The sequence below is a fragment of the Streptopelia decaocto genome (assembly GCF_964273445.1).
Source record: "Streptopelia decaocto genome assembly, chromosome: 15".
NCBI lineage: Eukaryota > Metazoa > Chordata > Aves > Columbiformes > Columbidae > Streptopelia > Streptopelia decaocto.
The window spans coordinates 5,080,039-5,106,083 of NC_138670.1; the positions used below are offsets into that span (position 1 = coordinate 5,080,039).

The 26,045-nt window shown below is 50.5% G+C and overlaps 4 protein-coding genes across 5 annotated transcripts; 2 read left to right on the forward strand and 2 right to left on the reverse strand.

Moving 5' to 3' along the window:
* Positions 1 to 854: 854 nt before the first annotated feature.
* Positions 855 to 3,173, forward strand: LOC309446595 (disintegrin and metalloproteinase domain-containing protein 21-like; the record flags this gene model as incomplete). Its single annotated transcript, XM_082066462.1, has 1 exon — positions 855 to 3,173. The coding sequence occupies one exon, from the start codon at positions 855 to 857 to the stop codon at positions 3,171 to 3,173; it is 2,319 nt and encodes a 772-aa protein (XP_081922588.1).
* Positions 3,174 to 3,309: 136 nt separating this feature from the next.
* LOC309446596 (disintegrin and metalloproteinase domain-containing protein 20-like) lies at positions 3,310 to 6,265 on the forward strand (the record flags this gene model as incomplete). The annotated part of the gene is made up of 2 exons (XM_082066463.1): positions 3,310 to 3,337; positions 3,588 to 6,265. 2 exons carry the CDS (start codon positions 3,310 to 3,312, stop codon positions 6,263 to 6,265), a joined length of 2,706 nt encoding a protein of 901 aa, XP_081922589.1.
* Positions 6,266 to 6,864: 599 nt separating this feature from the next.
* On the reverse strand, positions 6,865 to 19,442 carry TMEM116 (transmembrane protein 116). 2 transcript variants are annotated; one of them, XM_082066332.1, is made up of 11 exons: positions 19,293 to 19,442; positions 19,038 to 19,084; positions 18,859 to 18,922; positions 15,050 to 15,181; positions 11,125 to 11,229; positions 9,546 to 9,595; positions 9,047 to 9,130; positions 8,829 to 8,967; positions 8,186 to 8,330; positions 7,999 to 8,072; positions 6,865 to 7,477 (listed from the first exon to the last, which is right to left on the reverse strand). In XM_082066332.1, exons 1-11 carry the CDS (start codon positions 19,338 to 19,340, stop codon positions 7,277 to 7,279), a joined length of 1,089 nt encoding a protein of 362 aa, XP_081922458.1. In that variant the 5' UTR covers positions 19,341 to 19,442; the 3' UTR covers positions 6,865 to 7,276. The 2 variants fall into 2 exon arrangements, with proteins under 2 accessions (XP_081922458.1, XP_081922459.1); XM_082066333.1 differs by lacking the exons at positions 18,859 to 18,922; positions 19,038 to 19,084; positions 19,293 to 19,442 and adding an exon at positions 15,260 to 15,408.
* A 492-nt stretch (positions 19,443 to 19,934) lies between these two features.
* On the reverse strand, positions 19,935 to 25,141 carry ERP29 (endoplasmic reticulum protein 29). Its single transcript, XM_082066348.1, has 3 exons — positions 24,985 to 25,141; positions 23,115 to 23,253; positions 19,935 to 21,898 (listed from the first exon to the last, which is right to left on the reverse strand). Exons 1-3 carry the CDS (start codon positions 25,102 to 25,104, stop codon positions 21,396 to 21,398), a joined length of 762 nt encoding a protein of 253 aa, XP_081922474.1. The 5' UTR covers positions 25,105 to 25,141; the 3' UTR covers positions 19,935 to 21,395.
* Between the last annotated feature and the right edge of the window lie 904 nt (positions 25,142 to 26,045).

Consider the following 26,045-nt stretch of genomic DNA (forward strand, 5'->3'; position numbering starts at 1 on the left):
GACTGTCAGAGCTTCCACAGCATTGGGAATGGGAGTGAGGACAATTTCAGAGCATCCTGGGAGTATTTAAGGCAGCCAAACCAGCTGCAAGCGCTCTGTAGAAGTGACACAAGGAAAGACTCTTTCCTACTCACAGGAGGTTCTGTGGCCTCTCCCTTTCCAGCAAGAAAGTTCCCCTCAAACAGTTAAAACAGCAAGTGCCAACTGCTGAGGAGCATGAGGAGCCCTGCAAGGATGTCTGTCAACAGCTGCCAAAGGCTCTCACCACTGTGGCTCAAGGTCTCATTAGCAACCAAATAATTGTTTCCCCGTAATCTGCTATTGCTTTCCACTTACAAACGCTTAATCCCCTTTTAAACAAGTTGCAGTTGCTGGCTCCTCGCACTCTGAGCAAACGGGGTCAGCCCAAATCGGGTGCCGCAGGCTCTGGGTGATGAGGTGAGGTGTATTTAATGTGCGGTGTGCTCCCGCCTGTGGCAGCGCCCGGGTCCCGTCCTCCCTATGGAATGTTTGCATTGGAAGTGGGACTGGGGAAACGGTTGCCCCTTGGGCCCTTCCATTCCACCCCAAGAGCAGCTCTCCCTATGTCAGGGCTTTCCCAGCGCTGCTTTGCTCCGGTGCAGCTGGACGTCAGGCTGGCTGGTCCCCAACGTGTCCTACCTGGTGAACAGCTGAGGAGGAGCTTGGAAAAGGCCCGTTGGATGAAGGGAGCCTGGCTGCAGGCTGAGCGCGTAGGACAGACCCCAAGGAACAGTGTCCTGGTGGTGAGAATGGACTTTTGCTGCTGAGGCAGCTTTTCTGATGTCTCATTGTCCACATTTTCCTTCTTTCCTCCACCCTGGGGGGCAGTGACCATGGCTCCAAGCTGGATGCAGACCAGGTGCACCCCAACAGGTAGAGGGGTTCTTCTCCTTACAACAATCCTCTCCTTCCTGCTGCCCTGCACAAACTGCAGACCCCAGCCCACCAGGGGCTACACAGCCTACGAGGTTGTCATTCCAAGGAAACTTGGCTCCAGGGCAGGGAAAGCCAGCCAGGAGGAAGTGTCCTACACCATCGACATTCAGGGGATAGATTATACAATTCGCCTCAGGAAGAAAGACTTTGTAGTAAAAAAGATCCCCGTATTCACTCGTAACTCCCAAGGGGAAATCGTGGCTGAACAGCCCCACGTGCCAGCAGGTTGCTATTACCGTGGATATGTGGAAGGCATCCCGGACTCCATGGTGACTGTGACTACCTGCTCTGGGCTCAGAGGGCTGCTGCACATTGGAAACTCAAGCTACAGCATTGAGCCCCTGCCGGGTCCCACCACGCGTGAGCATCTCCTCTTGCAGAGAGAGGCGATTCCTGGAATGGTGATGTACAAAATGCGCAACAACAACGGGCTGTTTCCAGGTCCTGGTAGGAAAATAGGGCAGTTCGAGTTCGAGGGGCACACACAGTATTTGGAGCTCTTTGTTGTGGTGGACAAGAAAGGGTTTGATGCCTTTGGCAAAAGTATAAAAAATGTGGCCCTGGAAGTTATTGAAATAATCAATCTGGTGGATGGACTGTTTTCTTCGTTCCACCTTCGTGTTTTGGTAACCGCACTAGAGGTTTGGGCAGAGAAGAACCCTATCATTGTTACCAAAAACATAACCCAGGTCCTTCATAATTTTAATCTTTGGCGGCGGCGGCAAAGCCCTACGTACGCTGTGCACGATGTGGGGTGTCTATTTGCCTCAACGGACTTTGGTAGTGGTACAAGAGCATTGCACCCAGGCAACGAGTCCAACTTCGGCAGTGCCTGTGACAGAAAGCACTCTTCTGCTGTTGTATCATTTGCAAAACGGCCTTACATGGACACTGCTGTTCATGTCACTCGAGCATTGGGGCATACCCTTGGCATGAGGTACGATGGCAGATACTGCAAATGTGGAAACGCCTCTGAATGCATCATGAGCACACGCGGCACAGTGAACCATCAATTCAGCAACTGCAGCAGAAAGGACTACACGGATTTTTTAACATCAGGGCTAGGATTCTGCCTTAATAAAGCCCCAGAATCGGTAATACAATTTCCACTGCAGCGCTGTGGGAACGGTGTCCTGGATGCTGGTGAGGAATGCGACTGTGGCTCAGAAGCGCAGTGTAAATTGGACCTTTGTTGTGACAATGAGTGTAAAAAAAAAGCAGGAGCCATTTGCACTTCTGGAGGCTGCTGTAAGAACTGCGAACCTCTCCCAGAAGGAGAGGTGTGCAGGGAGAGCACTGGTCTGTGCGACTTGCCTGAGTATTGCAACGGGACGTCTGCGCATTGCCCGGCAGACGTGGCCAAGCAAGACGGGACTGTGTGCGCTGAGGACGGGTACTGTTATTCAGGCAAGTGCCGATCTCGCACGTTACAGTGTAGGAGTATCTTTGGCAAGGAAGCAAAGTCTGCTCCACTCACATGTTTCCTGGAGGTGAACATGAAAGGGGATCGGTTCGGCAACTGCTGGGGAGATGGGACGTATGCCAGTTATCAGAAATGTAAGCCAGAAAATGTCCTGTGTGGGAGAGTACAGTGCATGAATGTTAAACATCTGCCTCAGATGGAAGAGCATGTAACCATCATTCAGTCCCTGGTGGATGATATCTGGTGTTGGGGCACAGATTACCACTTAGGTGTGGATGTTCTGGATGTTGGAGCCATTAAGGACGGCACGCATTGTGGTGAGAAGAAGATCTGCATCAATCAGACGTGTGTTCCCAAGGAAAAGTACTTCGCATCCAACTGTTCTGCTGAGAAAACATGCGGAGGAAGGGGAGTCTGCAACACGAGAGGGAACTGCCACTGTGACAACGGGTGGGCACCCCCCTTCTGCCAATTCACTGGCACTGGAGGAAGCATTGACAGTGGGCCCACACTGGTCGCTGAACAAGGGTTTTCTACGTTCATCACCGTGAGCACCATAATAATTATTGTTGTTCTGGCACTCGCAGCACTTGTCATTGTGTACGTGAGAAAGCTCCGAGTAACCCGAGCAAAGAACAGACCCGTCAGACGCTTTCGGGCTGGAGAACGAGCTCCTGGGGGAGATGTGAAGGACCAGGCAGCTCAGAAGAAGAGCCAGAAGAAAGCAGCTCAGAAGAAGAAGAAGAAGAAGAAGAAGAAGAAGAAGGCGGCAGCTCAAAACTCCCCTGTGTAGGACTTCATGAGACAGCTGTGGAAAGCTGGACTCGGTCACGAGATTCAGATGCTGGCTGCTGTGGACTCCTTTTAAATTAATCTAGATGCAAGTGTAGAGTTTAGGGGATCTAGTTTTCATTCTGTAGAATAGCAAAATGAAGTTGTTTCACTTGACCTCACTCCGTAGGAGAAAAAAAACCTTGTTGACAAAAATGACAGTGGTGCTCAGGTTAATTTAAAATCTACAGACTGGCAAAGGAGGTGAGGTGGCGGCCAAGGGGCATCAACATTTGCGAAGTTAACTTGCTGAAAGAAGTGTTATTGTGGTTAATTCTTGAATTCCTGAGTCACAGGCAACCTTTGGCTGGGATTGCCCCGTGGGGAGGAGGAGGAGGCAGAGGTGAGGACGCATGACTGCCCAGATCTCAGTGAGCGGCTCTGAAGATCAACAACAGCTCCCTGGCTGCAACGGCCACCCCGCGCTGCCCTGGTGACAGGAGGACAGTGGGGACAGGTGCCCTTCATCCTTGTCACCTCACAAGAGCACCCATGGCCCCTGTGCCACAGCCTCACTTCACCATGTCCTTGTGTCACAGGTGGCTGGCAACATGGCAGCTGGGGGGGGCAGCGCTTCCAGAACCTTCTCGAGGGGCGCTGAGGGGAATGGCCGCCCCTCAGGGCAGCAGGGTGCTGTGCACTTCTGCCAGGTCCCACACCAGCCCTGAGAGGACAGCTCCAGCAGAGCCACCGCCCGAGCATCTCAAGGGAGAGAGGACCAAGGTGTCCATGCGAGGGGTGGCAGGACCCTCCCTGAGGCGTCTTGCCGCCATTTTGAAGGTGCTGGCGAGGAGATGGCTCCAGGCACAACATGGCGGCCAGAGGAAAGCCCTGCTCCTCTGGCTTGGGATCTGGGCAGTGCTGGTGGCATCTCTGCTCCCCGGGGCAGGCAGCCATCGTCCACCACCAGGCTATGCTGTCCATGAGATTGTCCGGCCGACGAAACTGGCCCCGAGGGTGGGAAAAGCCACAGAGGGAGAAATGTCCTACGTCCTCAGGGTGGAGGGAGAGAACCGCGTCGTCCACCTCAGGCAGAAGAGAGGACTCCTGGTGAAAAACCTGCCCGTCATCACATACAGCCCTGAGGGGACAAGAGTGGTGGAGCAGCCCCACGTCCCAGAGGAGTGCTACTACCTGGGCTACATCGAGGGCAGCCCTGACTCCCTCGCCATGCTGAGCGCCTGCTCGGGTCTGAGGGGACGGCTGGAAATCGGCAACCTGAGCTACGGCATCGAACCTGTGCCAGGGTCCGTCACCTTCCAGCACCTTCTCTATCGGCGAGAGAAGACCCGGAACAAGCCCTTGGTGTGTGGAATGACGGATGAGGTGATCCAAAACCAGGCAGGTGGAAAGGGAGTTCAAACAGGCTTAAAAGAACAGGACATCTCTAAGAGACTGAAGGAAACCATGTACGTTGAGATACTCGTGGTGGCAGACAGTTCTCTATTTTCCTTCCACGGGCGCAATGAGTCCTCCGTGATGCTTCAGGTTATAGATATAATCAATTTATCTGAAATGCACTATTATCCTCTGAAAATTCGCGTCTGCCTGATTGGGCTGGAGATCTGGACGCACAGCAGCTTCATTGGGTACAGCCAGGATATAGAAGAAGTTCTTAAAAGATTTAACAGCTGGGCAAATCAGGATCTTTCTGTGAGGATGACATATGACGTCACACATTTATTTACTTACACAGACTTTGGATCAGTTGTTGGGTTGGCATTTGTAGGTACCATCTGCTCCCCTGATTACAAGTCAGGTCTTGTCTCACATATACGGGGAGATGTCTTAACTGTTTCAATAATTTTTACTCATGAGCTGGGTCACAACCTGGGGATGGAGCACGACAAAAAGGAGTGTGTGTGTGGAGAAAATACGAAGTGCTACATGACGCAAGGCTCGGTCAAAGGTGCCAAGGCTTTCAGCAACTGCAGCCTGCAGAGCTACTTGGACCTGCTCAGCAGAGGCCATGGCAACTGCTTGCGCAACATCCCAGCGCCCCACAGGCTGTTCTATGCTAAGCTTTGTGGCAACAAGGTGATCGACCAGGGAGAGCAGTGTGACTGCTGGGGACAGGCGGGCTGCCAAGGCCACCCCTGCTGTCACCGGACCTGCAGGCTGAAGGCAGGGGCCGTCTGCTCCATGGGGCAATGCTGTTGGAAATGCCGCTTTCGTGCTGCAGGACACAAGTGCAGGTCGGAGGGGGACGAGTGTGACTTACCTGAATATTGCACTGGGACTTCTGAGTGGTGCCCCGAGGATTTACATAAGCAAGACGGGACGCCATGCAGCAACAACGGCTACTGCTACCAAGGTAAATGCGCGACCTACGACAACCTGTGCCAAAAAGCCTTTGGGAAGAAAGCTCGGGGTGCTCCAGAGAGTTGTTTCAAAAAGCAGAACATGAAAGGGGATCAGTTCGGCAATTGTGGCGGCGATGGGACCAGCATTCCTTTTGTGGGATGTAAAGCCCAGGACGTGCTGTGTGGCAGGCTGCAGTGTGTCAACGTGGAGGAGATTCCTGTTCTGCACGAGACTGAAATCATCATCCAGACACCAGAAAACGAGGACTGGTGCTGGGGCACAGCCTACCACGCCGGCATTGATACACCCGATGTCGGACGAGGACTTGATGGCACTAAATGTGGGCCAAAAAAGATCTGTCTTAACAGGACATGCACAGAGGCCACAATCAATATGACGTGTGACTGGCAGGTTTTGTGCAGGGGGAGAGGGGTTTGCAACAACCTCCATCACTGTCACTGTGATGCCGGCTGGGCTCCTCCAGACTGCCAGTTCCATGGTGCGGGAGGGAGTGTGGACAGCGGCCCCCCGCCACCTCTCAGGATGTCCTTTGTGGCGTTTTTCCAAAATAAAACGTTTTGGATCGTTACTGGGGTCACAGTTCCTACTGCCCTTCTTCTGATTGTTCTCTTTATTGCTGTAACCAGACACAGAAAGGCAATAGCTGCATTTTTCAGTAAAAAATTAGCCAGAAAGAGAAGTGAGAATTCTGTAGCTGAGCAGATGAGTACAGAAGAAGAATTTTTCTAAAAAAACCATGAAAGCAGTGGGAAAGGCACCAGGTGAGGTTTGGAAAGGACTGCTGGCCCCATGGCTATGCCACAAAGCCAGACTGCTAATCCCAGGAGATTTTTCCACAAAGTGATTTCCATGACACAACTGTGTAAACTGTATGAAAGTTAATTACACAAGACTTGAATATTTCCTCCTCTTGTAGTATCTACTGTTCAAATAAACTTGGGTTGGACACAAAAAGTGAAGCTGTTAGAAAATAAAGAGTGTAAAAGTTAGAAAGTTGTTTTCAATGCAGCTAAAGATGTTTTGTTTTCTGTAGAACAGTGACACCTTAGTAAATAATTCACTTGAGCATTTAGAATACAGATAGATTGATGCAATGTCCTGCTCACCTGGTTCAGCAGAGATGCTCCACTGGGTCAAAGCAGCTTATTTTTCTGATTATTGTACCTGAGCAGGAGTTGAGATGAAGAACTGAAGGGAAATGTGCAAGAAGTCGAGGTACAGAAGTCAGCACTGATTTTTTTTATGCTACCTTGCTATTCTTCCCTCCTTGCAGTTGGCTGTTAGTGCAGTATGTGTTCTTATTTTTATAGTGAATTAAAAGTCACAGATTGAAAAATATTCACATTTGCTTTACTGTTAATTCGTAATGGCAAATTCTTAGAGAAGTAAAACATCCCTTGACCACCCACCCTCCGAGGAACTGTACCAGATCTTCGAGCTGTTATATACAATTTGCTGCATTTCCGGAGATATTTCCATAAGGAGAAAGTCCGTACTAAAGATTTTTTGAAGTGCTTAAAGAATCCATTTACAGTCCATACAAACCTGTAAAATAAATAACTGTTCACTGACAGTGTCTGTCCCCGACAGCTCAGGCTCCTCCAGCACTACAGCTGACATTGCTGCTGGCATGGCTAGACAGTTCGCAGCAGCCAGCCTGACACCAGTCTGGCCGAGGTTGCTAAAACACGATGAGATCTCGTTAGGGCACTGCCTGTTCTCCTTGGACACGGGGACTCATCAGAGCAGGGTGGACGTTGACGCCCCTGCGTCTGGCGGGCTGGTGGGGACCGTGCTGGCGTAGAACTTCTTTTGGGAGCGCAGGAGAGGAGTCTGAGTGTCGACGTCCCGGCAGGCGCTGCGTTTGAGGGAGAGGAAGGTGTGCTGCGTCCAGCCGTACACGACGCAGTTCAGGAGCCCCTGGGAAGCCGCTGTCAGAGCCTGGGAGAGGGACCAGCAGGGAGATCAGGGCTTTCTGCTCAGCCAGCACCACGCAGCTCCCTGCCAGCCCATTGAACCCAGCACATTATGTCAAGCCTTCCCCTTCCAGCATTATTTTATCTATCTGCGTCCCCATGTGATACAGGAATCTCACAGTTATTTTAATTATCTTTGCTAAATGCTCTCTCGGGCACAGCAAGCAGCTGGACAAGTGTTGCGGAGGAATTGTATTTGGAGACTTGGGTAGAAAGGAAATAAACTAACTGGTTTCTGGGGATCCCTTCTAGTCCTATTTTCTACAATTTCCATGGTGCTGTGATTTTGGTTACTGAGACCTTTTCAAGCCTGTGAAACACAAAACAACTAACAAAGATCTTCGCCAACCAGAAGCATAGATCAGACTTCCAATCTTGGTGCTACAAAGATGCTTTGTCTAGCTGAGATTAGAAACAGACAAACCCTCATTTTTCTGGTCAACTAGAGAAGACAAAACATAGGAGATTGCACAGGAAAACATTTACCTGTAGAATGAGAAGAGCCATGTAGATTTTGCTGTTTGTTGACACTGTCAGCTTCATTATTCCGAGGAGGACAGCTGTGAAAGGGATGGACAAGAGGTTATTGCTTTAACCCCACCTCTTTGGAGTTTCACTGCCAGGCACTATGTCCCAGGAGAATGTTGTGAAAATAACTCAGCTCTCTGCTAACCTGGGGCCCAGCAGCAGAAAAACACGACCGGGTAAAACACCACTCGTTGTTCCACCATCTTAATCATGGCCCATTGCTGATTGCCCAGGAATCCTGTGGAGTTGACGAACCTTTTGTACAAACCTCGGGCTTGACCGAGTATAACCTAAAAAAGAACAAGCATACATCGGTGTTTGTACTTTGTGCACATGCCCTGATCTGGCTTGTTCATCTAGGGCTGAGTATCCCCTGGTTTTTTTAGCCAAAACCCAATTTTAATCTATCAAACCTCTTCACAGAACAACGTGCTCCCTGAGGGAGAGCAGCTGTTTTGTAGGTGATCTTTTCTGAAGACTCTGAATTGATTTGGGCTCATGTTGACCCACGCAGCATGACTTGTGCTCTGAGCTTTCCCTACCCGCTAAATCCTTTTAGGGATGGGTCGACAAGAACACAAGGCTCCAGACGGATTTATATGGTGGCACGATGCTATTTCCTCTCCCCTCCCACCCCTTCAAAAAGGGAAGCAGCACCACACAGTTCTTCTCCTGGCATTGCTTGGCCTCTGGTACCATCCAAACAAAGATGTAAAGATGAAAAGGGGAAAACGTTCTCGCACTGATCATCTGGTGCAACAGCTAGCTGCAAGGACTGTGCTTCTTACCAGAATGGCTACGATGCTGATCAGAAAGGAAATGAGGAAGACCCCGATGCCGTAGAAGCGCATCGCACGGCAGACAGAGCCGCTCAGGGTCTGCGGCTCATTGCTGGACGCGGCTATTTCCGTGTGCATCAGGAGGCAGCTGCGGGGAGAAAGGGACAGCCTGAGCTCCTGCCGTGACCCTGAGCAGCGGGGCTGTTCCAGAGAGGGGTGAAGCTCACCCGTGCTTCTGGCTGAAGTTCTGGTAGCAATTACTGCTGTTGCCCAGGCAAAACACAGGCACCATGAGAAGGAAAGGGATCAAGCTGAGAGGAGAAAGGACAATGGTGCAGTTATTAGTTATTGCCCTGCACTGCTCCCACGCCAACCAAACACTACTTGTTTTTTCTCCTGTCACTACAGAGGACTTAAAAATTGTTTTTATTGACACTGCTCTGGAAGAGTATTTTATCAGCTTTACTAAATTCTGCACTTTCACTCATGCAGGCAGTATATTGGTAAAGGGAGCACTTTCTGAAAAACTACATATAGTTAATGTAGTTATAACTGACTCGGTTGGAGAAAGGCCCTTACATCTGAAACCTCTTCCTCTGAGTTTGTTAGGTCACCCTGCTGTTACTGATGAGCCTTACAGGTTTTAGTAAATCTTGCTTCAAAATAAGTAGGAAGTGGAGATCAACTTGCCAAAACATCACTCTGCCAGAGAGAATTAAATCTTACCTGGATGAGATCGTTGCTATTCGGCCAATGCAACTCGCATAATCTACAACCTGCAAAATCCAAAGAGCTTAATTAAATGATGGTTTCCGTACAGCTGCTGGTTCACAGGTACCAGCTCCCAGGGAGCGCTCAGCGGCGAAGGGTTCCTCAAACGCTGATTAATCCCCAGACTAAGCACAAATGTTTATTCTCACTTTGCAATGAATTAACACCGCTGAGTTCAATCTGTGCTGATTTGCAACAACCGATGCTTCCAGCCACTTACTGCCTTGTTCTCCTTCACGACTAGAGAATTTGAGAAGGGAACTTGGAACTGGACAAGAAGTGGACACTTGATGAGCTCTCTGGTGTAACTTACTCATTATTTGTACTGCTTATTCACTTAACCTGGCCCTATTGCTCAGAAACTTCATGTTCTGCTGAAGAAATACAGGCAATTTGGAGTGTCCTGGTATCTGCTCCCCAGGAAATGTACTTTGGCAGCCAACATCCACACACCACCTACGACAGCACAACATGGGCACAGTTGTAGTGGTGGGGAATTGTGGCAGGTGGTTTGCGTCCAGCAAGAAGGAAACCAGTCCTGCAAGTGGATCCAAAGCCAAAGGGCAAGAGCCCTTGAAATACAGACTGATCTGCCCAACCTGCCGCTCCCAAACTGACAGATGGAATATCTGCGACACAAAGTTTGCTGTGCACAGCAAATGTCTGGGGAAGAAAAAGGCTCTATAGAGAAATGGGGCTGATGGGTTCAGTGGGAAGAGCTGCATGAGGAAATTTGTCATCTTGCAGTGATACATGAGGAGCCCGACAGTGGTCACAGCGATGCTGGTGCCTCACTGTTCAGCCAAGTGTGAGGAATCAAACAACTGCAAGTAGAAATTTTGGTCATGCGGTCTGTGAAGTGTTTGTTTAGCCTGCAAGGCAAGAGAGTATTTTTCTGAGTACTATGTCCTTGTTCCTCGGTTCCCAGCGATTACACCGGTTCCCCAAAGGGCTTTTGTAAAGGCCAGTGATGATGAAGTGAGGACTTGGGCACTGTTCACGAAGCCAAATGCTCCTTTTATCACCAGCTCATTTCCGTCACACCTCCTACCTCAAACTCTTACAACACTTACTGACGCTCTGGAATGCTGCATGACACCTGGGAAGGACAGAAATTGTCAGTTCTCAGCTCCAGGTTGTCCAGGCATCCCCTGCTTTCCTGTCCTTTCTGCCACACGCTCATAGAAGGCAGTGACAGCAACAAACTGGTTACTTGGCCAGTACAAACTGCTATTTTTCTAACTGCAGAAAATCTTCATAATACCGAGTCCTGAGCTTTCTCTGCTCGGAGATGTACACTGCTGTTGGGCTTTGCCTGCTTTAGTCTTGCAAGTCTAATGTTCCCCTGAGATCCTAGAGCAGACCTATCTGCAGCTCTGCTGACCTCGGTGGGCAAGAGATGTCAGTTCATGGGGCAGAAGTCTTCAAAGTCCTTGTGGTGAGATCTACTGTCATGTCTCCCCTCCTAAACCCCACCACAACCCCACAGTTAGACCTTGACACCCAACAGTTGTTACACAACAGTCCTACTCACCTGGGGGGGCATCCTGTGAAGGTTCTGATTGTATTTCATCCTCAGGTCCATGTAGAGGTGCCAGGTGTAGTTGACAGTGTATAGGAAAGAGGCCACGTAGAATATCTGAGAAATACAGACAGAATTTCAGTCCTGTAATAACAGTTTCTGTAGCACTTTTAGCTCATTGCTGATGAACCCAAAGCCCGTGGGATGCTAAACAGCGTAGGGGACTACCAAAGGTGAGGGTCCTTGCACAGCCCCTCTGGCATCGCTACTGGGTTGCACTGGGACACCAACTGGGATGAGGTAGAGAACAAGTTCTCACCTCAGACTGCACAAAGGCAGCATCACTTTGGCCCCAAACCAGGGACAGGAGAACTAATGACAGCAGACTGTCTTAAAAATACAAATCTTAGTGACTTGGCTCATTTTTTTGGCCCAGATTCTGACAAGAAAGGGTTCAAAAGCACTTGGACCCTCAGTATGCTACATCCATTGGGAAACAACATAGATGCGGCACTTGGATTTGCTTCTCACATAATGAGCTCACTGTACAGTGAATTCACGGAAACAGAAAACAATAGTATATTTAAAGAGGAAAGTGAGGGCAGAAAATATCTGCACTAAGCCTGAGTTAATATCCTAAGAGCCCTTTTCTCTCCATGGGAAAAAGGAGGAAAGAAAAGATACAGAACACTGCTTCACACAAAGAGATCCACAGCCCTTGATTCCATCTTGAGATGAGACCAAATATCTAAAATTTCCTATGAAAACCCCAAAACCTTTCTTGCTTTTGTTTCTGAGTCCCTGATTGCCCCAGGCAGCTGAGCATAAACAGCGCTGCCTAATCAGACTATATCTATGCGTGTGCTGTGTTTGCCACAGGAAACACATGTTGCGCTCGCCAAGGCAAAGAGGAAGGGCCGGACACAGGAATTTTTCTGTGGATTTGCTATCCTTTGCCAAAGGGGCAAGGAGCACAGGTTTGCCGCCCTGGTATCATCTAAACCCAGGGAAGTAGTCACTAAATAAACTTGGTCTCCTTTACTGTGGTTGCAAAAGCTCTTGACTGAGTCAAGAGGCTGAGTCCAAGGGGCTGCAGCAGGAACACAACACTGACTTTCCAGCTCATTAGGCAAGGTTTAATGAGGGTTTGTTGCTCTTCCTCAATTACTTCCAGGGAAAGTGATCAAAACAGTCCACAAAGGTCATTGTCTTGCATTTCAAAATGCTTTAGAGAGGCTCACAAAATGTCAGCACTGCCTTCTTTTTTGGAAGGGGGAACCAAAAGCCACTTGTGAAGTTGGCAGCAGAAAGGGAAGGGAGTTCTGTGCTCCTGAGCCGCAGCTTCGGGGCTGTGCACAGGCCTGCGCTGCTCACCATGCGGAGATGAAGCAGGGGCTGGGAGACACGAGAGCCCCTCATTATAACACTCGGGTGGCTCCCATTGTGCTCAGCAGCATGAGCTGCCAGGACGTTATTAGGCCACTGGAACTGAACTGGAAGAATGTGGGGGAATTGTGCAATTATAACCACAGCCTCTGTTCTGGACTTCATTATTGTAATGCAAATGCAAGGCAGGGAGGAGGAGAGAACAAAGTCAAGGGACAGCAGAAGGGAGCAGCATTTACATTTAACATCAACCAAGAGTCTGGGGCTGGAACAGGGAAAGTCCAAGAAATAAAACAATCTCCTTTACGACATGGGATGGATGTTAGGGGAGTTCCATCTGCTGCAACGTCAGCCCTTGGTGATAAAGTGATGGTAAACAGGCTGAATTATGCAAAATATCATCCTGCTCCTAAGGCAATCCCTTGAGACAACCATGGCACATGGACTGTGGTGTGAGTCTCTGCCCTCTGCAAACCCCATTGAGCAGTCCTGGGCCTGGCCTCACCCTTGTCCTTCCGTGTGTTTTACAACTTTAGGTGTTTGTGTGTAAAGAAACCACACGTCTTTATGAGACACTCGGGAATGCCAACCCTTGTGCGACTTCTCCGCTCAGCACAGGCAGAGCGGGGCCAGGAGACATTAACCCATTTACTGCAGTCACAGGTCCCTTCTGCTCCACAGATGCTGCTGGTTAAACCTGTTACCAGCTCCTATTTACGCACAAGGTGTTCCCACCATGCAAGGGCATTGCTGGGGTGTTGAGCAAGGAGGTGTCCTGCACCATGTCACATGCGGGCACCGTTGCTATGGCAAGTGCTCCGTTTGTTTTAATTTCTTCTAGAGCAAACAGCAGCGACAGCTCTTGCCAGGTACAAGCCGGCTCTGCTACTGTGGCAATTCTTCTGCCGGGGATGGTCTGCTGCTGGCACACAGGAAAGAAGCCCAAAAACCCTATGGCTGAGATCGGGTTGTGGCAGACACGCCACCACAGCACCCTGAGCGTCCCCCGTGGGCCTGGGGCAAAGGCAAGTCCTGCAAGGACTCGTCCAAGGCCAGCTCTGCCTTTCCCAGTGTGAAAGGAAGGATTCCCACCTTGTCCCCATCCCTTGCTGGTGTCCCCAAGAAGCATGGCCACAGGCTGGAAAAGCAATGGCAGAAAAGAGCCAGAAATGCACAGGAGCACAGTGTCTCCGCTGAGAAACAATGGTGTATTGTCTATATCCAACCTGTCTTCTCCAGGCCATAAAAAGATCACACCAGCATTAAGAACTGTCCCCCAGGCAAAGCCGCAAGGGAAACAGCTCAGAAACACCCTCAGTCCCGCAGGCTCCATCTACCTTCCAGCCTCTCCCAAGGTCTTGTTTTCCCCTGTACCATCATCTAAAAAACATCTTTGATATTGTTCTGCATCAATCCCAAGTGGCCAGGTTACCCACACGCCACTGTTTCCTCTCTCAAAGCAAACATATTGCGGCACTTCCACAGCAGCACAGGGGAGCTGGAGAAACCAGCAATAAGCCAGGAGTGGAACAGCTGCTCTCACCATCAGGAGTATTACGGTTTTACCCACAAGAACAGCTGTTGAAACAGCCCTGGGCTGCAGACACCCATCCCCAGACACACCACGGCATGAACACTTCCATATCGTACGCTCAGCTACTTCCCTGCCCTCCCCGAGGTACATGGAAGCCTCTCGGGCTTCAGCTGCAGCTGCTCGAGCCCACACAACACACATCAAAGCTCCCGATAGCCACTTGCCCTTCCCAGCCACGTTTTTGTGGGCCCTTTAAAAGGAAATTATTAAGCCCCAAAATCACCGCTTGCGAACCACCTTTCTGGCCCAAGCTTGGCCATATTCTGCAGAGTTTTTTGAGAGCAGCAATTTGCAAAGCCTAACGCTGAAATTTGAACTCAGCGAGACAAAAGCAAACTGTCAGGAAAACGGTATTTCACACACTTTGCTCCAATTAGTCTCCAGCACATGGAATCAGCTGGAAAGCAGCCGAATCGCTGGGGTGCAGGGCTGAGCTTGCGCTGACGGAGCAGCCCCTGAGCATCCTTGGGCTTGTTTGAGAGAGGACAGGGCCAGGTCAGCAAGAGCAGGGCTGTTTATCTGAGTAAGGTTGCAAGTCTGAGCTCAAGCGAATCGCAGAATGTGTCTATTCCTGCCCAGGATGGAGGAAGCACGAAGAGGAATAGAAAAGCTGCTGTGTGAGAGGCAGAGATCATCGTTGGCACAGGTCCAACAGGAAACAGATTAAGATCCATCTACTCACTTTACAGAAGCAACCCGAACACAGCAACTACAAAATCCCTTGCTCTCCTTGCCTTCCTCATCACCCCTCACAAACCAGATGTACCTAAACCCAAGTATCGTTATCTCCATTCTACACATAAGGCGAAGAGATCTGATAAGTCAAGTTCACACGGGGAAGCTCTGCCAAAGCCCATCTAGAAACATTCCCCCACGGCCACACTCTAATCACCAGCGAGGCTAATTACGGTGAAGGGTGCACAGAACAGCATGACCGGTGATGTCAAGGCTACTCACTTGTCCCGTCGCTTGCAGGTTATAGCAGATCAGATCCTGCTTGGAGGTCGGTGTGCTATAGAGGAGCGCTCCGGTGAGCCAGCACATGCCCAGGAACAGGTCGGAGAGGCTCAGGTAGAAAAGAGGACGAACCTGGGAAAAGCGAAATGGGTCGGCAGGTCTCAACAATGGTCACAACGCTCCCACGACCACCTACAGCAGTAGCTTTACCCCGTCATCTCAATGTGCTTTTGTCCCCCAGCTCTTCTGGGAAGGCAGCTCTCCTTGCACACAAAACCCAGCCTGATTCTTGCTCTCAGTTGTTTCAATGCAAATACCACACTCTAAACACTCTTTCTGCCACCAGCAACACCCCAGGATCCAAGAGCAGCACCAACTCTTACAGAAAATATCTCAAAGGTCCAGAATGGAACAGTTTGCAGAATGAAACAGTTTGGCAGGTAGAAGTGAAATTTGTTAAATCAACTGATAGAGAAATCAAACCCTTCCTCACGTTGAAATAACTCGAAACGGACATTTTTCCTACGTGCTTCATGTCACTTCAGTTGGTGACTAAGGCTGAATCTATTTTACATGCCAGATTGATTTTCACTATGAGTGTCTCTGCTGCACGCTGCATCTTGGTGGAACAGAGTCGCGTCTCTAACGGCAGTTTCCAGCCCATTTCCAGTTTGCATGTACTGGCCAGAAGGACTGTAAACACTGTAAGAAAACATTTGTGCAGAATTCTGGCCAACATTTTCCTTTTGCGTGGGAGAGCGCACGCTCTGGAAAAGCAGCCTAATTATCTAGATTCTTAATTGTAGTCTTTGGTGCCTAATTTTCAGCATCCTGGAGAGAAAATGATGGCTTTTTTTTTTTTTTTCTCCCTACAGGAAACTATAATGCTAAACACAGCATGGAAACATGTCAGGAGGCTTTGATTTTAAGATTTTCTTTTTTTCATGGAACTGAGCTTTTGGTGCAATTTGCCTCAATATTGTCCTTTAAGTAAATGTTTGCCACCCATTGCATTGTGTGATACTTGTCTTGTTCCCGTGAGCAACAAGAAAGAGCTTAGTAAGATTGACAAGTGTAAGGTACATCTGCTTGAACCAGACCTGTCCTTATGCCATAGTTTAAGAGGATCTGCCTGGGGTCTCCCTGGGCCCCCCACATGGCAGGTCCTCTGCCTTCCACAGGATTTATCTCCTCCAACATCCTTGTCCCTCCAGTTCCGTATTCGTACCATCCGACCCAGCAACATGGCAAATCAAACTGCTGTTGCTAGCAAAATATCTGGAGCTAGTTAGTATCTCAACGCATTTATAAATGCCTTTTTTAATTAGGATTTTCCTTGCTGGTGCAGAATTGAAGCCCTGGCAGGAGGACATAGGCATGACAAGCTGGGGACATGGTCCAGCTTGTGAGCAGGGCAGGTTAAAACCAAGCAGCTCCGAAATAAGGTAAGAAACAATCGAACAGGTGACCCTTTTCTCTAGCAACAAGTGTTCTTGGGGCAAGGCATCACTGTGTGGCTGAGGAGCTATTTTGGCACGGACCTAAATAAAGCGGGTGACATAGTGGTAAGTGAAAAGTGGCATGGTTCTTCCTTGCAAAAGGGACAAGAAAAAGCCCAAACAAATAGTATTTATAAAACAGAGGAAGGGAATGTAAAGATGTAAGGATTCAGATGAGCTGCCAGGCTGGATTAAGGTCTGTCTGCCCATGGCTCAGGGACATCTGCCTGTACAGAACCTGTCAACATGACAGGGGAAATTCTTTGTTCTTTGCTTGCCATCATGTCTTTGGAATGATTTAGCTCAGGCTGAAGAGTTTTATTGACCCCCCAGAGACAGTAAACAAGCTTCAAGAATGCAATATTTGATTTCCTGGGCTGGGGGCAGGAGGGGAAGTGTTTATAACATTGTTCTCCTCCCAGCCTCCAGAGCTGTTTATTTTTAAACATTTTAACTCTGGAGCCTCATGACTCAGGGAATAAGCTGTTTGTGGCAAGCTTTGGTATGGATCTCTTCCAGCCCCTTGGTTTACAAATTTCCACTTAAGACCAGAAACACAGGGACAAGGCGATGGGGAAGTCACTGAAGATTTTGCTGCTTTTGAAACACCAGTAACAGATCTCCCCTGGCAGCAGAACGAGAGCCTGGAAGCCTGATGGAGACGAGTCGCTCCAGCTGGTATTCATCCCTCCTATTTGGGTTTGCAGAAATAATCTGAGCAGAAACATCTGGACTCCCTCGAGCAGGAAGGGTCCATCTGTGACCTGTAGCCACGTGTACAGCTCCCAAGCCACGGCCACATCATATGACTAATAAATAGCAAACAGACTCGCATCCACGGGAGTAAAGGGGCCAAGGCTGCTGAGTCACACCGGCCAAAACCGGCTCCGTGTCACACCAGAGACGAGGAAGAACCACATCTGGAGCTCCCCAGGTGCAGGAGGTGCAACACAAGGAGCCTTTGATGTGCACCTTGTGCAGCACGAGCTCAGGCAGGTTTTCCATCCCAGCACGAAGGTGAAGTCCCAGCTCTCCTTCCTTCCTAGGAATGCACAGAGTTCTCTACAGCTCATTCTCCACATGCCAGGCAGAGCGTTTCCAGGAGGTTGGCTGCCGGGGAGCAAGGCTGCCCTGCATGTTGTAAGGGGTGCAAATTTGCCTTGCAAACCTGGACTCGTTCTCCTCCTCACCTTGCTTCAGCTTGACTGCACGTCTTCCTTCTCTAGGAATCACTCCCTGCAAGCCCTGTTCTCTGGGCTGCAGATCAAACCCATGACGCATGAAGAACATTAAAGACAAGGGAAGGACAAATAGAGCTTTGTCACAACCCAGCTGCCAGCTCTGCTGTCCTATTGCTCTTAGCAGTAACCTGTCATCTGTGTGCTGCACAGACTGGGCTGCCAGACATCTGCAAATCCTGGGCAAGGAATCCCAGCTTCGCACAGGTCAGCTCCATGCGCTGCCTCCAGTAAGTCTTAGACAGACAGAGGGACTTGTACTGGGACAACAAAAGCCCGGCAGGCTTGGGATGGAGCTCCGCAGTGACTGCACATGTGCCAGCCCCCGGCATGGCACGTCTGATATATCCCAGATACACGGCGCTCCCTGCACACACGACCTGCACGGATGCGCTCGGGATGTGCCAGGCACTGCATTCACGTCAGATCTGCACTACATGTGTGCACAGTCCCACTCGAGGGACGTTTGCACCCGAGTCCGGCTGCTTCAGCATCAGAAATGCTCATGGCTCCTGTGCCTGCCAGGGCAAATCTTCCAAAGCCCAACAGCAGAGCCCAGCACAACAAACTGGTTTCTTTTTGTCTAAACTTTGCAGCATCATTGAGTTGTATCAGTTTTAGTAGCGCACCTGCCTGGAAAAATTACTCAGAAATACCCAAAGACGAACACTTGTAAATACATTTCCTGCAGGGGCATCTCTAATTTGCACTTCAGCAGCTTTCTATACAGCTCCTCAGCTCTCCAGGCATTTTGACCCACAGAGGAGGACACGCTAACAGATCTCTGTTCCCAGGATGTGTCTGAACAACTAGAGGACTTAAGGAACCTGCTTCTCCCCACGTGGGTGCAGTTCAAGGTCAGTTCCTTCAACTCATATCACATAAAAACCACCAAACTCTCGGCAAGCCCTTTCCCTCCCAGCTGTTAAACGAGGTTTAACCACATAAGCCTAAGACCTGCAGTTGCTCCTAGCAGAGCACCTGACCTGTGCAGGACGTTGCTACATGCACAACCCATCTGCAAGATCCCAACACCTTAATTTAGGGAGGGAAACCGGGGCGCAGACCTTACCTCGGGGGACCGTACTGCATTTTGAAAGACAGCGTAGGCAATAATTGAGCTGGAACCTATAACACTGAGAAAACAAAGCACAGGTTGGACCAGGCGCACATCTGCCTCGATTTCTCATTTTCTGGAGGAAGGTGTCGTTGCAACAGTAACTCCATCCCGGGTGGAGCAGCGCGCTGTACCTGAGCATGGCCATGGTGAACTGGATCCACTGCAGAGCCGAGTAGACCTGGGGAGAAGGGCAGGTGTGAGCTCAGCGTGGGACTCCCACGGACATGCGGGTGGGGAGTGACCGGAGCCCTGGACCGGGGGGTGCCGGTCCCAGCCCGCCGGAGCGGGGCAGGCACAGCTGGTGCGAAGGGAGCGCACGGAGGGGACGGGCCGGTCCCGGGGGCAGCCGCCCCGCAGGGGTCCCGGTGCCGGCGGGGCTCGCTCACCTCCTGCCAGCCCCCGTCCAGCCGGGCCGCCTCCGCCGGGAGGGCCATGGGTCTCCGCCGCCGCCGCCGCACCGCTCCCGGGGCTGCGGGCACCGCCCGCGCTCCGCCTCGGGGCCACCCCTCGCCCGGCCCGCCCCGGGCCCGGCCCCCGGGGAGCAGCGGAGCCCGGGGAGGCCGCGCCTCCGCGCATCCCCTGCGGGGTGCAGAGTCCGACCCAGCCCCGGCGGGAGCGCTCGGCGGAGACCCCCCGGCTGAACCCCGCGGGTGCGCGACCACCCGCCCTGGCCACGCCTCTTGGTGACGTCAGGAGGCGCGCGCGGGCGGCGGGAGCAGCGCCTGTGAGGGGGCGCGAGGGGCGCTCGGCCTCAGCGCCTCGAAGGCTCCGGGCGTCTCCTCAGCAGCCGGGCGGGAAGCGTCTCCACACAGGACTCGTGTTGACCCCACAAAGGCCGCCCTGCTCGGGACCCTTCCTCTTCCCCTCCTAAGGAGAGGGCGCTGGACCTGAGGGACACCCACCATCGTGTGAACCCCTCACCTGCGGGATCCCTTCTGCTTCTGGGTGGCGTCGTCTGGTAATCAGCCTTTGCCTCTGGCCACAAAACCAGCAGCAGTTTCGCAAGAAAGCCGTTTAAGAAGCAACTATTAATTGGAACATTTTTTTAATTATTATAGCATTATTAATACATTTTATCTTGCAGCATTATCTGCTCCTTGTACCCACTGCAGGATTCAAAAGGCAGCAAAGCTCCCACAGAAATCAGTTTTGCTTGGCTTAAAGTGTAGTCTTAAGGTAAAACGCACAGGTGTCTCTTTTCAACTCTCAACCCTGATCAGGAATACATCTGCCAGCGGCCATCGCAATTCCACACAGCACAAACAGCACAGGCGGTATCAAATTCTGAGGACTGACCTGATCCCTGGGCCAGGTATTGCCATTAAAACTATAGAAACAGGGCTTCTAAGGGCACAAATGCCTCAGCTTCCTGCCTCAAGACCTTGAATATTTAAAACTACCAAAAGCTGATGAAGCTTTAGTTTGACAGCATGAATCGCTTCTGAAGATGAGACTGGAGAAAATAGTTTATGTTAACTATGGCTTGAGACTTTCAGATGTCCTTATTGGTCTCGCCCTTATTTTTTTTTTATCATTTAAGTTGGAAAAGCCCTTTCAGATCATCAAGTCCAATTGAAACCTCACACAGCCAAGTCTGAAGCAGGGAAATGAAGCTTGGATGGGAACGACAGGCAAAACGCATAGGCATTGCATGTGCTCTTCAGCCATAAGAAAACACCCAAATTTACCTCACCAGCGTCTGAAAAACCATGTTTTTGCGGAACATGGCGGGTCTAAGGGTAACAGCACTTCAAGGAGACTCTGCCCTTGCTCAGGGCTCAAATCACTTGCTCTGTCACGGTGTCACAAAGGATTTCAGGAGAATGTTTGCTGAAACGGCTGCTCTGGCCAGATGAGGAGCAAGTTCTGATAGGTGGAGGGTTGGTCTCGACTACGCCTGCTGCCAGCATTTGGCCAATACCCAAGGCAAACAGGGACAGGAGCCATGGAAGGAGAAGGCAGAAAAAGGAAACCCCAGGTCTCTCAGTAAACAACAGGTAAGGGGAACAAGACTCAGAGAAGGAACCCTACTGGGAACACAAAAGGTGGGAGGAGGGGTAGGTTAAAAAGCATAAAACTCAAGGACACTAAGAACAGGGAAAGGGGGAGATGTGAGGGGCACCCAATCTGTACCTTTTACACGTAAAATGGAATGTGAGACTGAATTTTGTTATTTGTTTGCCAGGGAACAGATGTAAAAACCACCAGGAATATGCTTCGGGCCAATCTAGTGCTTTTTTGTTTTTGGTCTGCTTTAACACTGTTATTGAATAGTATGACACAATAGTGGTGTCTTGCTTTAAGGTGATTTTTTCCAACATTTATAATACTGTGTTTTTAAGGAATGTCTTCCTCTTCATCTTCTAATCTGAGAATGCCAGAAGGAAATCTGCTGCTCTCTTGAAGTCAGCGGGAAGTTTGCTTGCATAAGGAGAACTGGTTAGGACTCTTGACAGTGTTTCACAGCTTGTACAAAGTTCTCCAACAGATTAGAGCTCATCTTTTTCATTGTTCTTCTTCAGGAAAGAAGCAAGGATATTGAGGCTTTTCTGGAGCTCCTCCTTTTTCCCATCACTCATTTTGTTCTTCTCGATCAGTTTTGTGATTCGGACAACTTCATTAGCAGCAAACTCTTCTCCCTGCTCCAGTATCTTGCTCATGATTTTCAAGTATTGTTCAGCTGACTTCTTCTCAGTTTCTTTTGTTTTCTCTAATCTCTCTTGCCCCTTTTTCAGGAGGGACTGGCGTTCTGATTTCTCAGCGGTGCTCACAAACTTGCTGGCCAGCATGTCGTACTCTTTGAGGCAGCCTGGCATCCCCAGATAGATGCCGTTACTCTTCAGCCAGCGCTGAATAGCCCCGGCCTTGATGTGGCCACTGTAAGGTAAAGGATTGTCAAAGTCACCATCCTGGAACAAGTAAAAAATAGGGAACTTTTCCTTATCCAGCTTGTACTTTTCTCCCAGCTCAGTGTTCAGTTTATCACCATAATCTGTCAAGAGAGAAACACAGAAGAGCATGGTACATTAATAAAAAACAATAAATTAGGATTCTCTCCTTACAAACTGATAAATACTTATCTCCAGAGTTTCCACACTTCCTAACAACCTCTTTGCCAGGAAATGGCACACACTGAAACAAAAGCACCCCAGAAAAATTACTTCTGCAAGGCAAAAACCCCATCATTACATTTTCCAAAGAAAAAATACAGGATTCTAATGATGCTCTGCTAGGACTGTGATAGCATAAGACATCAGCAGGACCTCCACGTACAAACCCCATCCTCCTTATGGGAGATTAATAGCCATTTTCCCCGCTGTTTTGCTCTGTCCATTTATTTTATTTGATCTTACAGTGAAATGGATTTTTTTCCAGATCCATGTGCAGAGAGTGTACACTCATACATTTTACTTCTGACAGCATCCTCAGCTAAAAGATATTTTCTCACCTCACATAAATTGCATTTATTCTTGAGGACAGAAAACATAACTTACAGAAATTTCAGTTATGCTACTTAGCTAATCCTTGTGTATTTAGAGATGTCAGCGTGGGTGCAACTTCCCAGTTTGACAATTCCTGCAAGCCTAAATTCTAAATTCTACCTACAAAGCAAGAGTAAGGTGACAGCAATCCATTCTTCACTGTTCTTTTCTTAAAGCCTAAATTCTAAATTCTACCTACAAAGCAAGAGTAAGGTGACAGCAATCCATTCTTCACTGTTCTTTTCTTAAAGCTGGTTATAAGAACATCAAGTTACACCAGCCACAGCGCAATGACCACTTTCTGTGCTTTACCAGCAATAAACCGAGGGTATGCTACCACTAATTAATCATACCACATTTGCTTTGTTTGACCAGGCTTGTGGTTAAAGCATGATTCTTGTGAGGCCTTTTTCCTAAAAATGGATGAAAAGGCCTCTCTCAGCAAAGAAATGAAAAAAAAAAAAAGAGACAGTGCTGCGAAGGAGGAGGGTGGCATCCAGTTGAGCAGCGTGGGCTGACTCGCTTCATTAAGCAGCCGAAAGAGATAAGCAGCGCTCCCACGCTGCCGGCACCGCCACAGCGACCAGCCGAGCAGGAGCTTTGGTCTGAAAGGGCCAGGCCCATCTCGGTTCTCACTATCAGAATTACCTCAGAGCTTATTTTCATCCAAAATGGTACTGAATTTTATTTCCTCCACATCAACCTGTACTGTCCAGAGCTCCTCACCTGATATTCCCACTTCAGCCACCAGAAGATCTTCACTGGAGCCTGAGCTCTCTGCCAGTTTTTTAAACTCATCCTGTTTCTCACCGTAGGGATATTGTGTATCGAATTTCACCAGGACAAATTTATGCTTTGGAATTACCTAAAACCAGAAGAAAAAAACAGACAAAACTTTAGCATTTCAGGCTTGAGTAATCTATAAGTCACCTAGGGTTGCTTTAGGTTGTTCTTCTTTTCCTGTGCAATGAGTAGATGCAGAGGGAGAATGGAAATTTTATAATTATGGCCTTTCAAAAATGACTCACTGCAGTGTGGAGGAAAGACTGAGCTTTGGGTGTACGGATTCCTACAGCAGATGATAAAGATGGTACATGGTGGGTTTGGGGGATCTGATAATGCCTTTAATTATACGTGACTTGTTTACTGTAAATCTGATTAGCATCTTGGCAGGAAACCAGCTAAACCATTTCCAGTGGGACAGTAAGAGGACAGAGGCCAAAGCTCGTGTCGTTCTGAAGCGTCCCAAGCAGGAGAATTGGTGTTTTAACTGATTCCTCTTTGCTTGTGCCGTTGCTTTTGAGTTTTGCTCTGCTTGGATGATGCTGTTTCAAATGAGCTTAGAAATGGAGCCTGTCACCTGGTTTGGGATTCTTTTTTCTCCCTCCAGGAGAAGACCTTGCAAAATCTTTTTCTAGCGAACAGGGTCAGGTTGCAACACATGTCCCCACCTACCAAGCGCCCTGCAAGCACTGATCACTTTATTTACTGTCCTGGTGAGAAGGGAACATGGCAGGTGTTACAGCTTTGATATTTCTGCTTGTCTTTTAAAGTCCCTCTTGTAGCGTTCTGCCAATTACTTCAAATTCTTCTCATTGCAGAAGAGCTGGAAGCTCCTAAAGGTTATACAATGCTATAGTGTTTAAACACCAAAAACAGTTTGTGACAGCAGAAAAATCAAGCGGGGGGCTGGCGTGTGGCATGAACTATTCGCTCACGCCTCAGCAGTTTGTTTAGGGCAGACACTTTTGAAAGAGCTCAGCTGACTGTTGTCTCTTCAGCTCACGCTGCTACAGCGCACGCTTTAATCCCACCGTACGGTGATTTCCTTTCCACCAGCCTCTCATCACCTGCCTCAAGCCACCCCTGCCACAGCCTGGCTGGTACTGGAATAAAAATCCTGCCAAGCTATCGGCAGGCGCCTTCATTTCAAAGTCGTTTAGTGGAAGAAAAAAACTGCGAGACCTCAGTCTGGCAGCAGCCTGTTGCTTTCTGTTCCATGAACAAAAAAGTGAAACCGGCCCAGGCAGAGAGCGCTCAGCGCCCCGACTCCCTCTCCTGCACAGTCCTGCCCTCGGTCACCGGCACAGGCAAGCCAGGAGCGAGGCAACAGCGGCTCTTCGGCTCTCTGACTGGAGCCACGGGGAGCCGGCCCGGCGCTGGGCCCAGGAGCTGCGGCGGCAGCCGGACCTCGCCCCGCCGGTGCCGCCGGCCGGGCTGAACCGAACCGGGCCGGGCCCCCGCGCCCCCGGCTGCAGCGCTGCCCCGGCGGCCCGGCTCCACTTGGACCGCGCCGATTGGCTGCCCGCCGCGGCTGCCGCTCTTCTATTGGCTGCTCCGCGGCGGGCCCGCCGCCTCAGCCATTCCGCCCCGAGCGCTCCCCCGCGCCGGTGGCCGTAGTGGGGGGGCGGCTCCGCGGAGGTTCCGCGCCCGCAGCCCGCTCCGCACCCCCGAGCCCCCGCCACCGCCTCCCCAGCCCTCCGGGGCCGCCCGCCTGTTGCTGCGGCAGCCACGGCCGTGCACATGGCTGGAGCGACGGTCCGCCCCTCCTCCAGCACCCCACCGAGCCCGGCAGCGCCCGCCGGGTGGGCCGTACCTTGTAGAAGGTGATGGTGTCGAGGGGCACGGATCCCTTGGTGTGCAGCGCACTGCCGCCGGGCAGCGCCAGGCCGAGCAGGCAGAGGAGCAGGGAGCCGGCGGCGGCCGCCGCAGCCATGGCGGAGCGCGGAGGAAGCGGGGCTGCCGGGGCCACGTGACCGCGCGGAGAGCCGGCCGCCGCCGGGGGCTCGCCCCGCCCCGCCAGGCCCGGGGCCAACCCGGGGAGCGCGGCCGGACCCGCGGGGCGGGCAGGATCCGCGGCCCGCGAGCGCTGGTCGGACGCGGCCCGGTTTCCACGCCGCGCGTGGAACGAGCGGGCAGGGCGCACGGGCAGCTCCTTCCCGCGGCGAGCAGCGCGCACGGGCAGCCCCTTCCCGCGGCGGGCAGCACGCGGCGGTGCTGCTGCTGCAGACAGGAAAATGAAGTAGGAGGGGGCAGCTTCCAGCAGCAAACACAGAGCATGAAGGCAGGCAAGAGGGCAGAATGCAGGATCCGGCCTTCCAGGACAGGCTCCAGTGCTACGGCCAGACAGATGAGCAGGGAGAGGAGAGATATTCATAGACAAATATAAATATACGTTTGTATATGTATATACATACATTAATATACAGCAGCAGGCCAGAGATGGTGGCCACAGCCCTCTCCCAGACTTCAGTCATACACTGTCAGCTCCAAAAATCAGGATGAAGTACAAGCAAGTGATGCAGAAAGCCTAAACAGCAGATTGTAGATGTTCCTGTCAGAACAGACACATCCACTCCCTTCCCCACAGCACACATCATTCAAACCCCAACTGCAGCTGGAAAGCAAAGAGCATTTCCCCCCTGCCTCTTTCCAACGTCCCTCCTTGCAGGTAACTTGATTTTCTGCTCACTCTGCACCAGGATAATCTGTCTTCACCAAGGGACTGACAAAGCTAGACAGAGTAGGTGAGCAATTCAGTCCCTTCCAGGCCATCTAGACAGAAAAATGAAAGAGGCAGCAATACCGATTTGTAATGAAACTGACTTTTATATAAATTATAAACCCATCCAGTTTAAAGCAGATCATTTGCAGTTG

What these genes read in the sequence shown, in the direction of transcription:
- TMEM116 (XM_082066332.1), bottom strand. Translation starts at nt 19,340, where the DNA reads ATGGCCCTCCCGGCGGAGGCGGCCCGGCTGGACGGGGGCTGGCAGGAG. An exon ending in TTCACAGGATGCCCCCCCAG is followed by an intron (nt 9,596 to 11,124) that starts GTGAGTAGGACT and finishes TGGATTTTGCAG; the next exon opens with GTTGTAGATTATGCGAGTTG. An exon ending in TCAGCATCGTAGCCATTCTG is followed by an intron (nt 8,331 to 8,828) that starts GTAAGAAGCACA and finishes GTTCTTTTTTAG; the next exon opens with GTTATACTCGGTCAAGCCCG.
- ERP29 (XM_082066348.1), bottom strand. Translation starts at nt 25,104, where the DNA reads ATGGCTGCGGCGGCCGCCGCCGGCTCCCTGCTCCTCTGCCTGCTCGGC. An exon ending in ACACCATCACCTTCTACAAG is followed by an intron (nt 23,254 to 24,984) that starts GTACGGCCCACC and finishes TTCTGGTTTTAG; the next exon opens with GTAATTCCAAAGCATAAATT. An exon ending in GGCTGAAGTGGGAATATCAG is followed by an intron (nt 21,899 to 23,114) that starts GTGAGGAGCTCT and finishes CTCTCTTGACAG; the next exon opens with ATTATGGTGATAAACTGAAC.